The sequence below is a fragment of the Corythoichthys intestinalis genome, chromosome 3, assembly GCF_030265065.1.
Source record: "Corythoichthys intestinalis isolate RoL2023-P3 chromosome 3, ASM3026506v1, whole genome shotgun sequence".
Classification (NCBI taxonomy): domain Eukaryota; kingdom Metazoa; phylum Chordata; class Actinopteri; order Syngnathiformes; family Syngnathidae; genus Corythoichthys; species Corythoichthys intestinalis.
Genome location: NC_080397.1, coordinates 59101254 through 59114208, shown reverse-complemented (window position 1 = coordinate 59114208; position 12955 = coordinate 59101254). Strand labels below are relative to the sequence as shown.

The 12955-nt window shown below is 37.8% G+C and overlaps 1 protein-coding gene across 1 annotated transcript in view; it reads right to left on the bottom strand.

The window, feature by feature from the left end:
* limk2 (LIM domain kinase 2) overlaps window positions 1-10901 on the bottom strand; it is a 75254-nt gene extending 64353 nt beyond the window's left edge. Inside the window, exons 1-2 of the mRNA XM_057831726.1 lie at window positions 10720-10901; window positions 10469-10565 (exon numbers count right to left, since the gene is read on the bottom strand). Of these exons, the coding sequence (XP_057687709.1) occupies window positions 10469-10565; window positions 10720-10735 (113 nt within the window). The 5' untranslated portion in view covers window positions 10736-10901. The remainder of the gene's footprint in view (window positions 1-10468; window positions 10566-10719) is intronic.
* Window positions 10902-12955: the final 2054 nt, after the last annotated feature.

Below are 12955 nucleotides of genomic sequence, written 5' to 3'. Positions count from 1 at the left end.
AAAGAACCATCCGACGCCTCTCGGTGTTTTTATGCACGCCGCCGCCTTCCTGAGGAAGAAATCGAACGAACCGACGACAACAAGCCAAGTGAATCGCTAGTTCACTCTTCACTACGGCAAGGAGTTGAAAACACCGCCAATTACCAAAAAGGGCAGAATTGGTGACATGTGAAAATGGCATAAAGCCAAAAAAGTGGACCAGAATAGCCAGAGCCTGGAATTATTTCAAGGAAAATATGGAGGGTGCCACTGTGTATACTCTTTGCTAAGCTGAGCTCGCATACCACAGTAGCACGTCGGCTATGAACGAACACTTGAAGCGCCGTCACCCAAGTATAATTTTCGAAGACAACAAGAAACAACAAGCTAGCGGATTGCAAGTTCATACAACTTTCTAACGATTTTTTAAAAATTGAAGACAATAAAGTGATTCAATTACTGTACTTCCTGGTGTTTTGAACACGAGAGGTAGTGCTGCAACGATTAATCGATTAACTCGAGTATTCGATTAGAAAAAAAAAGATTCGAATTAAATTTTACTGCTTCGAGTATTGTGTTGTAATGGTTTATTTTGAAAGTGTTTGCATTTAGTTTTATCGATTTGGGTGGGTTACACTGCCCTCTAGTCTGCCTCCTTTTACATTGCTGAATCCAGCTGCTCCCTGTTAAGACCAACATAAGCTATTTTTTTGTTTGCGCTAATGTTGTTTTACAATGCATTCGTAATTTAGTTTATAGGTGTATTTAGCTTTTTTTGTTGGGAATATGTATCTGAACCATTTGTTAAGAGCATTGTAAAAAAAAGAAAAATAAAGTTAGCATTTTATAGCATTTAAGCTAGCGGACTTTTGCTATGTAAGTCAGCCAATTGTTCCTTTGTTATACAAAGATCCTCCTTTTTAAATTATTTTTTAATACTGTTTGAGGCCCAGCTCAGGTATTTTGATTTTTCATGGTCCTTATCCGATTACTTGATTATTCGAACTAGTTAATCGATTAATCGACTACTAAAATAATCGATAGATGCAGCCCTAACAAGAGGTAAGTAATTTAAGTGCAAACTTTCAACGTAAACATCTTACAAACAAAAAATACTAATTATATGCAGCAGCTCTAGAAAAAAAGAAACCTGCTAGTGTTATCATCATAGATAAATAATAATTATGATTTACCACTGGTATAATTGGGGGAATAAAAACATGGCATTTTAGACAGACAGGTCAATAATCATTACTTCAACCTTATATACATCAAAGTCCATTCACTTATGCCTGTGCTTCCACATTTTTTATTTCTCATCACTGTCCATATCATTTTTGAAAGGCAGATTTTTCATGAGGAAGATCAAATGATCCACATGTTCATGTTTAAGTAGACTGCGTTTCGTGGAAACAATATCTCCAGCAGGTCGTGCTATTGTAGTGGGTCATTTTTCAGGGTTAAAAACTCACGATCTCTGTACCACGACTGTGAGTGGTGCTTGTCCATATTATATCGTGCGTGCGGTCACACTCCAAGTGCACTGTGTGGCGCATGACACAAGTGCAGCATGTGAAGTACAAGCTGAAGTATTATCATATTAAGCAATGCATTGTACTAGGCACTAGTAGCCGATTCTTGTGCTCACGATAGCTGAATCCTACCTCTACTATCGGTTTTGGCCACGCTGGTGTGCTTTTTTGGCTTTGTGTCGCTTTCCCCGCTTGCATACAAAGCGTCCGACATTAAAAAAAAATCCCCCCCCCCCCCCCCCCCAAAAAATCTCCTCGGATCGACACAATTCACGTAGGTCACCCTTTTTGACATCAAAACGGCGAATTTCGCTGAAAGGTGTGTGATTTTCATGCCTGAATACTATAACGTAAGCTTGTTAACAAGGCAGATAACGTGGCTAGTTAGTATGCTAAGACGGCTAACTAGTTTCCTCGCTACCATTAGCCTACTTCTGTAAAGTCTTCCGCCATTGTAAACATCTGTTCAAAATAATATTTTCATAATACAGCCTGTGGTGTTTTTTATCTCTGGCGACTTTCTGTGTTGAAAGAGGGTGTGTATGTGTGTATAATGCGTAAATAATGATACGAGTCATACACACCGGCGCTGTCTCTTGCTCTCACTTTCCATTAATATTCAAGTAATTAATGTTAATAGTAGTCGTGGTATATTAACCCAAAAAAGGTTCCTGCATCATAACTTGGACAGTGAGAAATATGTAGAAAATGAGCAAGTCTCAAAATCTCAAAACGGCACGTGCCTACACAGCATCCATCACACAAGAGCATCCTATCTAGTAATGTATAAATAGTGAAAGTGAAAAAGTTGACATCACGAAATTACTGGAGATGTCAGTAATTAACCAGCAGAAATCAGTGGTGTGTAACGCAGAAGTGAGAGGAACTTGGCCTCAGAAACAAGGACAGGCAGCTGTGGGTGTGTGCTCTTGAAGAGGCGAAGTTAGGGTAGGGCTGTGAAATCTGTGGCAGTTTAAGGACACTAGACAGCGTTCTTTCAATGTTTAGAGATAATGCGAATACACGTCTACAATTTGGAAAACAGACATGTCCTCAATAACCAAAGGCAAAGGTGGGAAAATGGATTTTGCCACGTGGCATTTTTTTGCCATGGGGCAACATTGATTTTGCATTGTGGCATTCTTTTTTTGCCATGTGGCAAAATTGATTTTGCCCTGTGGGATTTTTTTTTACCATGCGGCAAAATGGATTTTTGACATGTGGCATTTTTTTTTTTTTTTTGGTACGTGGCAAAATGGACTTTTTTGGGGGGGGGGGGGGGGGGGGGAGTATGTGGAATTTTTGGGGGGAGGTAATGGCAGTTTTGCAGCCATGCACATCCATGCCATTGACGGCCATGCACGTCCAAATTTTCCATTCATCTTAAATGGCAGAAAAACATGTGTGGCTGTGATTTTTGGCCATCCATTTACCATTACAGCGCATTGACATTCAAAGGACACCCAAGTCAGGCTATGCCATTCACGGTAATGCATGTCCAAATTTTCCATTCATTTTAAATGGCAGATAAAACATGTTTGGCTGTGAATTTTGACCATACACTTTACATCAGAGCGCACTGACATTCGAGTGGCAACCAAGTCAGGCTATGCCTTTGACGGCTATGCACGTCCAAATTTTCCATTCATTTTAAATGGCAGATAAACATGTTTGGCTGTGAATTTTGACCATACACTTTACATTAGAGCGCATTGACATTCAAGTGGCAACCAAGTCAGGCTATGCCATTGAGGGCTATGCACGTACCCAAAAAAATGCCACATGGCAAAATCAAATTTTGCCACATGGCAATGGAAAAATCAAATTTTGCCACATGGCAAAAATCAATTTTGCCACATGGCAAAAAAATGCCACATGGCAAAATCAAATTTTGCCACATGGCAAAATCAATTTTGGTACATGGCAAAAAAAAAAAAAAAAATGCAACATGCCAAAATCCATTTTGCCACATGGCAAAAAAATGCCACATGGCAAAAATCAATTTTGTAACATGGCAAAAATCTATTTTGCCACATTGCAAAAAAATGCCACATGGCAAAAATCAATTTTGCAACATGGCAATTACCACTTTTGGTTCTCAGCCCTGCTGCCCGCGTCAGGGTGTTTGGAAAAACAAAAGGCCGTGATGTTTGTTGGGTTTTAATTCAGCTCTACAACCCAAGTGTATTGCACCACAGTTTGTAATTCGCCCTCCGACGTCCCTAACCCGTGCCTCAGCACATCAGCCTAGCGTGTGTCGTCGCTTGTAACGACCTCATTCTGGCCTTGTTAGTCTGTGTTCAGTATGCCGAGTGTGCATAATAAACAAAGAACAAACAGTACAAGCAAACAAAACAGTTACCTTACAGTAGTTACTTACTGAAGAAACGGTCTGTACAGTGAACGCACCTTTTCACTATAGACCCTACCCACGTGACGTCACAACTCCTTCCTCCTGACTGGTGCCGCCAAATTGTCCGTCAACACATCATGTTTACCTGTAATGGCTACGTACATTCCTCCTATTTACGACGTGTTTTTCTGCTCGTTAACATTAATAATCAAAATGGTGAAGGCGTGTGTGGCGGTCGGTTGCAATAACAGAGAAGATAGACGGAGAAGACGGAGAGACTTGAAGTTCTACCGGATTCCGAGAGACTCGGAGAGAAGAGAGCGAGATGGGCTGCTGCAATTCGACGAGAAAACTGGGCTCCACACGATTACCACAGATTATGTAGTAGTCATTTTATATCTGGTAAGATGCATTTAATATATATTTAGAGGGTTTTGGGCTGACAACCACAATTAAGATCATTGCTAGGCTAATCGCCGACAACATACACGTATGTATGTAGTGAGAGTGCTATCGCTAAACCATAGAAACATTAAAAGCCCTAACTCCATTGACAAACGACATGAAATACATTAGACTTGACAGTGGATGTTAGCAATAACAAAAGATTTTGAATTGAAAATTTCGTAACTCACCTTTCCAAGCACAAGACAGATTCCTGCCGAATTTTCGTGGACGAGGACCTGTTTCACCCAACAAGCAACGAAGTATTTATAAGCCTCCAAGCTCTTAAAGTTTTTCAAACTTTCGTGAGAATAGGCTGATTTTGTGTGGACAAGATAGTTGTACATATCAGGGTAGCTAGCAGATGTCAGGCAAATACGGCGGAGACAGCGGGTCGAAAAACATCGATTTAGGCATCAAATATGGATCTGGCGACTGGATAAACTGAAGCTTTTCCACATAACGCCTTTTATGCAACACATCAAGTGAGTTTACGGCATCCGAAAGCACCGGGTCTTCCATGAAATGCATTATAAATTGCTCGATCAATTGAGACCATTGATAATACAGACACAAAATGACGGACAAGGGGGCGGAACCATACAGCGAGCACGTGATTTTGTGACGTCGGTGGGTAGGGTCTATAGCTGCACGCGGTAGCGGCAGTTGGTTTTGTGTAATAGTGTCTGCCTATGTATTAGGCCTGAACGATATTGGAAAAAACTATTGCTGCGATTTTTTGGGGGGTTTGCGATACATTGCGATATTATATTGCGATATTTTAAAAAAAATGTATATATATTTTTTTCAAGAAATTTTCACAAGATGACTTAAATAGCTGTTTGGAAAGACTTTAGATGACTCGCCATCACCACAGTGTACAGTCATCCCTTGTTTTTCGCGGTTAATGGGGACCAGAACCTGCCGCGATAAGTGAAAAACCGCGAAGTAGCGCACCTCCCCCATTTTTTTATTTATTTTATTTTTTTGTGTGTTTTTTGTGCCCAATGTATTTATTCAGATTTAGCATTGGAAAGAGATACATATAAGACATGTTTTGTTCTCACTTTTCCCCCCAAAGTGATTTAAAAAATGTATATAAATAAATGGTTTTTAAGCACTTCAAATGTCATAATTATGATAAGTTTTAAACATAACTGTCCAACCAAATCATTTTTGAACAAGAATAAAGTATTGTAGCAGATAAATGCTTGGCTTTATTAAATGCTTCTGTTTATCTACTTTAGCTGTGACCGTTAAAGTGACATGTAGAAACTCCTCATGATCACTTCTGGCATTTAAATGTCTCCAACGTCCCCACAGTACACACATTCATTCCAGCGCGGCTTCCTTGCAACTGTTTAACAAGTTAAACGATGATTGACAGATGCCCGTGTGAAGTCTGCTTCTTTGGCCAGATCAAAGCCATCGTTGTGCCGCAGTGACTGAGAGGATCAAAAGGCTGGGAGAGGGAGGGTAGGAGGCTGTGCGCAGACCAGAAAGTGAAGCATATGTGGATCAAAAAAAAAAAAGAAAAACTATCGCACGTGCTAGCGATGGGACTATTGCGCACACGCACATCGCGATGGTGATGTTTAAACGATATATCGTTCAGGCTTACTATGTATGTAATGTGAAAATAAAGGTATCAGCTTCTGGCCCCTGTAGCAGCATGATAGGAGCTTTCACCTAGGAGCAGCAAACTCGACTGAGACCGGCTGGCAGTGCATGCAAATCTTAGCTGCCTCTTACATTCCGAACCATAAAAAGAGACAAATTCTGCAGCAGGATGGTGCGCCATCGCATACCTCAATCTACCTCAAAGTTCCTCAAGGCACAGAAGATCAAGATCGTCCAGGACTGGCCAGCCCAGTCACCAGACATGAACATCATTGAGCATGTCACGGGTAGGATGAAAGAGGAGGCATGGAAGACGAAACCCAAGAATGTTGATGAACTTTGGGAGGTATGCAAGACTGCTTTCTTTGATGTTCCTGATGACTTCATCATTAAATTGTATGAATCCTTGCCGAAGCCCATTGAAGTCATACAAAATATTAAATTTGGATCTCACAGTACCACTACTTAATTCGCTTATGTAACATGTTTTTGTATTTGAAGTACATTTCTTGTTCAATTTTCACACTCCTTTCTGTACGTGACAAAACTTTTGTCTTGCCAAAATTTGACCTTTATGTCGTCATTAAATTATCTTTTTTCAGTGAAACTAATATATTTTTGTACATTCAATTTCAACATCATTTGTGAGGGTCTTGGCTTTCATATGAGCCACTTTTGAAACCAATTGAATAATTAAAAGTCAGGTTATTAGCAATTGTTTCTACAAAATAGATAGATGACAAGACTTTTGTCAGGGACTGTACCATGCCTCTCACAGTCAACTAAAATGAATAAGAAAATGCTTTAGCAGACACTCCCAAAACTAAAAAGTATGAGAGAACAATGAATTACAAAAACAATATTTCATAATAGTATTAGTCATCGTTTCAACGGTCATCAACGGTTATAATAGTTGGTTAAAATGCACTGTGCAGCTAATAGTTTTTATGATAGTGAGTTTCACCCAAAATGGGGTCACTCAGTTGCTCCACTGTATGCATTGTAGTGCTGCAACGATTAATCGATTAACTCGAGTAAATTAATTAGATTTAAAAAAATAATAATAATAATCGAATTAAATTTTGCTGCTTGAATATTAGTTTAATTAAAGTGGCGTTGTAATGGTTTGTAGTGAAAGTGTTTGCATTTAGTTTTATTGAGTTGGGTGGATATACTGCCTTCTAGTGGCAACATTGAATATGAAATAACTAATTTCACATGGCTAAATCCAGCAGCTCCCTGTTAAGACCAACATAAGGTATGTTTTGTTTGAGCTAATATGTTTGTTTATGCACTTATTATTTAGTTTAGAAGTATATTTACCAGATTTTTTTGTGGGTATATGTGTTTGAGCCATTGGTTAAGAGCATTGTTTAAAAAAACAAAACAAAAAAGTATTTTATAGCATGTAAGCTAGCGGACTTTTGATATGCAAGTTAGCAAGTTAGTTGTACTTAGATCCTCATTTATTTATTTTTTATACCGTTTGAGGCTCAGCTCAGGTATTTGAAAATTTTTTATGTTCCTTATTCAATTACTCGATTATTCAAACAAACTAGTTTATCGATTAATCAACTACTAAAATAATCGATAGCTGCAGCCCTAATGCATTGTGTACAGTGCCTTGCAAAAGTATTCGGCCCCCTTGAACCTTGCAACCTTTCACCACATTTCAGGCTTCAAACATAAAGATATAACATTTTAATTTTTTGTCAAGAATCAACAACAAGTGGGACACAATCGTGAAGTGGAACAAAATTTATTGGATAATTTAAACTTTTTTAACAAATAAAAAACTGAAAAGTGGGGCGTGCAATATTATTCGGCCCCCTCACGTTAATACTTTGTAGCGCCACCTTTTGCTCCAATTACAGCTGCAAATCGCTTGGGGTATGTTTCTATCAGTTTTGCACATCGAGAGACTGACATTCTTGCCCATTCTTCCTTGCAAAACAGCTCCAGCTCAGTGAGGTTGGATGGAGAGTGTTTGTGAACAGCAGTCTTCAACTCTTTCCACAGATTGTCGATTGGATTCAGGTCTGGACTTTGACTTGGCCATTCTAACACCTGGATACGTTTATTTTTTAACCATTCCATGGTAGATTTGGCTTTATGTTTTGGATCATTGTCCTGTTGGAAGATAATCTCCGTCCTAGTCTCAGGTCTTGTGCAGATACCAACAGGTTTTCTTCCAGAATGTTCCTGTATTTGGCTGCATTCATCTTCCCGTCAATTTTAACCATCTTCCCTGTCCCTGCTGAAGAAAAGCAGGCCCAAACCATGATGCTGCCACCACCATGTTTGACAGTGGGGATGGTGTGTTCAGGGTGATGAGCTGTGTTGCTTTTACGCCAAACATATTGTTTTGCATTGTGGCCAAAAAGTTCAATTTTGGTTTCATCTGACCAGAGCACCTTCTTCCACATGTTTGGTGTGTCTCCCAGGTGGCTTGTGGCAAACTTTAAACGAGACGTTTTATGGATATCTTTGAGAAATGGCTTTCTTCTTGCCACTTTTCCATAAAGGCCAGATTTGTGCAGTGTATGACTGATTGTTGTCCTATGGACAGACTCTCCCACCTCAGCTGTAGATCTCTGCAGTTCATCCAGAGTGATCATGGGCCTCTTGGCTGCATCTCTGATCAGTTTTCTCCTTGTTTGAGAAGAAAGTTTGGAAGGACGGCCGGGTCTTGGTAGATTTACAGTGGTCTGATGCTCCTTTCATTTCAATATGATGGCTTGCACAGTGCTCCTTGAGATGTTTAAAGCTTGGGAAATCTTTTTGTATCCAAATCCGGCTTTAAACTTCTCCACAACAGTATCTCGGACCTGCCTGGTGTGTTCCTTGGTTTTCGTAATGCTCTCTGCACTTTAAACAGAACCCTGAGACTATCACAGAGCAGCTGCATTTATACGGAGACTTGATTACACACAGGTGGATTGTATTTATCATCATTGGTCATTTAGGACAACATTGGATCGTTCAGAGATCCTCACTGAACTTCTGGAGTGAGTTTGCTGCACTGAAAGTAAAGGGGCCGAATAATATTGCACGCCACACTTTTCAGTTTTTTATTAGTTAAAAAAGTTTAAATTATCCAATAAATGTTGTTCCACTTCACGATTGTGTCCCACTTGTTGTTGATTCTTGACAAAAGAATTCAATTTTATATCTTTATGTTTGAAGCCTGAAATGTGGCGAAAGGTTGCAAGATTCAAGGGGGCCGAATACTTTTGCAAGGCACTGTATAAACGAAATCACGAATGCATTAAAAAAAAACATAAGCTCAAACAAAAACTTCGCTTATGTTGGTCTTAACAGGGAGCAGCCGGATTCAGCCACGTGAAATGAGGCCGACTAGAGGGCAGTGTATCTACCCAAATCAATAAAACTAAATGCAAATACTTTCAAAACAAACCATGACAACGCCACTTTAACTAAACGAATACTCAAAGCAGCAAAACTTAATTTGAATCTTTTTTTTGTAATCGAATACTCGAGTTAATCGATTAATCATTGCAGCACGACTACCCACCTCTGCCCAAGAGGGTTGAGAGGACAAGCGGTTCAGAAGTTAAATGAATGAAATTTGCTGTTTGTGAAATTGTGAGTACTTATGTTGACTTGTACAAAGGGTCACTGCTCTGCGTACACGTTGCATTTATCCATGAAGCAGTGACCTGTAAAAATCATCCGTCTCTCACATCAGCTCCACTTTTAGTCAATCATTAAAGCAGAGAATAGCCAACACCACTTCACTGACAAGTTTGGACTCAAGTAGTAACAAATGTTTCATCCTCCATTTGTCACCGTGTGTTAACAACAAAATCAGACAACATAAAAAAGCAGGCTTGTGTTTAGTCTGTGACACAGAAGCGTCCAGGACGTTTGTGACTAAACCCAAAACAGTGACATGTTGAGCAACAGATTACAAACATATTCAATAACTTTGACAGTGATAAGACAACTGATCCAATCCATTGGAACTGAGACGGCTGACAGTTAATAATTGCATGCAATAGAAATGTGCTGGTTACCGGTATCAAGATTTACAATTGTATGACAAACAGTTTCAAAACCGCAAAAAGTTTCCATCATACCATCCATACGGTATTAGCCATTTTTTACAGTGGGGCAAATAAGTATTTAGTCAACCACCAATTGTGCAAGTTCTCCTACTTGAAAAGATTAGAGAGGCCTGTAATTGTCAACATGGGTAAACCTCAACCATGGGAGACAGAATGTAGAAAAAAAAAATCAGAAAATCACACCAATTGGGCCCCTCATCAGAGAAGGGAAAAGTTATGTGGCCCCCACAGGAAAAAGTTAGGGCACCCCTGATGTAGAGCTTCATTTGAACTGGTAGGAACTCTTCGAGTTCAAACGGATTGGAGTAAAACGCAGCCAATGCTCATCGAGTCATTTACATCAGTGCAAAATCAAGCATTTACATCATGCCGAGCAATATTGGAAGCAATCCACGCACACATTCGATGCTCCTTTTAAAGACGTGTGTGAGATCACAATATGTGAGACTTACTGGAAGCAGGCGGCGTGCCAAGTATCCTGCAAGACCTTCATGTGGAACGGCTCGTGGACTCTCGCTCCACAGCCAGCACAGTAACAATCGTTTGGCCCTGCAACAAACAAAACCTTTTTTTCAAGAAGACTACTACGACTTCCTAACATCTAGTAGGTCGAGTCAGACGATCGTGTGTAAAACGCTGCAGCTTTCTTGCTAGCAACAACAACAAATCCTCACGGAATACTGAACCTGAGCTAATTCCTCACCTTCTGTGTCGTCCATCTACTCTGTGAAGCGAGCGTCGTCGTCCTTTTAAACAGGATGCATGCTTTAAAAAAACGGAGTCCGTGTGGAGTGAGACCCCGCGACTAGTAGCTCCCGGTGAAAAATAAGACCGAAATACAGGATGAGTGACGTCATACTGGCTACGAATTCCTGTGCCTGAAAGCGGAAGTGCTGGACTCCATAGCAGCACCTGCAAACAGCAGGACATTAATCGAGTACAACAAAACAACAACAGCGAACCCTGCTGTTCAAGTTTGTAAACTACATCAGTAGTTTCACTTTTTTTTTTAAGCAACTGAGTCCGTAAAACTGTCAGAGAATTTAGTCGTGCATGCATATGAGTGGAGTTAGATTTGTCTCAAACGAGATTCAAACAAAACTTTTGGCTTTAAAGAAAACTTTCTAAATTGAAATAAAAAAATATTAGAATATTTGGGGCGGGGGGGTGATGACCCCAAAACGCAGTGTCAGCAATAAAATTAACTTACAAGAATATTTATAATAACAAGTTGACAATAAGCATTTTTTGTTTCCCATCATTCTTGAGGGGAATTCTAAATCAGGCTGCTTAGGCAATACTTTTCGCCAAGATCGTCATCCAATGAATTTGGTAGACCCGGCGGTGTCGTGCCAATGTAGTTACCCCAGTCAAAAATTGTATCCCCTGGGCGGAGCCATATGTAGGTAGATTTGTGTCTTTATTATTCAATCAAAAAAAGTTGCTTCAATCAAAATATGTTTTCAACCAAAAAAGTAGCATCAATAAAAAAAAAAAAGTTTTAGAATGCAAAAATAAATGTGAAACTCAAAAAAACTAAAACAAAAATGCACGTGAAAGCTATTTTTCTCTGATTAATCTTTATTTTATTTTATTTTTAATTATTAAAGTCAAGTTTTGTTGTTTTTTTTTAATTGAAGCAACTTTTTGATTGAAGTCATGTTGATTTGTGTTTGGGCCACATTTTGGCTAGGGCATTTTTGTCTTCATTATTCAATCAAAAAAATAAGTTGCTTAAAAAAAAAAAAAAGAAAGAAAGAAAGAAAAAAAAGATTTTCACAAAGAAAAATCAATCAAAAAAAAAAAAGAAAAATTTCAATCATAATATATCTTTTCAACCAAAAAAAAGTAGCTTCAATCAAAAAAAAAAAGTTTTTGCATGCAAAAATAAATTTGAAACTCAAAAAACAAAAAACAAAAATTCATGTGAAAGCTATTTTTCTTTGATTAATTTTTATTTAATTTTTTTTTTTTTTTTTAATTAAAGTGAAGTTGTTGTTGTTTTTTTTGTTTTTTTATTGAAGCAATTTTTTGATTGAAGTCATGTTGATTTGTGTTTGGGCCACATTTTGGCTAGGACATTTTTGTCTTCATTATTCAATCAAAAAATAAGTTGCTTCAAAAAAAAAAAAAAAAAAAAAAAAAAAAAAGATTTTCAAAAAGAAAAATCACTTCAATAAAAAAACAAAAAATTCAATCGTACAAAAAAGTTTTACGAGTGCAAAAAAATATTTGAGATTGAAAAATTTGCATTTGAACACTTAATTTTTCATTTAAAAAGTTTTCTTTTGATTGAAGCAATCCTTTTTGTGTTTGGGCTATATTATTATTAGGACATTTGGTTCTAAATAATTAAATCCCCCCAAAAGGTGATTCAAAGGTGATTCAATCAACAACAACAAAAAATTTTTCAATCAAAGAAAAAAATCATTTTTAAAAATATATGTTCCTCATATATATATATATATATATATATATATATATATATATATATATATTAGGGCTGTCAAACAATTACAAATTTTAATCGAGTTAATTACAGCTTAAAAATTAATTAATCGTAATTAATCGCAATTCAAACCATCTATAAAATATGCCATATTTTTCTGTAAATTATTGTTGGAATGGAAAGATAAGACACAAGATGGATATATACATTCAACATACGGTACATAAGGACTATTTGTTTATTATAACAATAAATCAACAAGATGGCATTAACATTATTAACATTCTGTTAAAGCAGTCCATGGATAGAAAGACTTGTAGTTCTTAAAAGAAAAAATTTAGTACAAGTTATGGAAATTTTATATTAAAACCCCTCTTAATGTTTTCGTTTTAATAAAATTTGTAAAATTTCCAATCAAAAAATAAACTAATAGCCCGCCATTGTTGATGTCAATAATTACTTACACAATGCTCATGGTTACTGAAGCCTA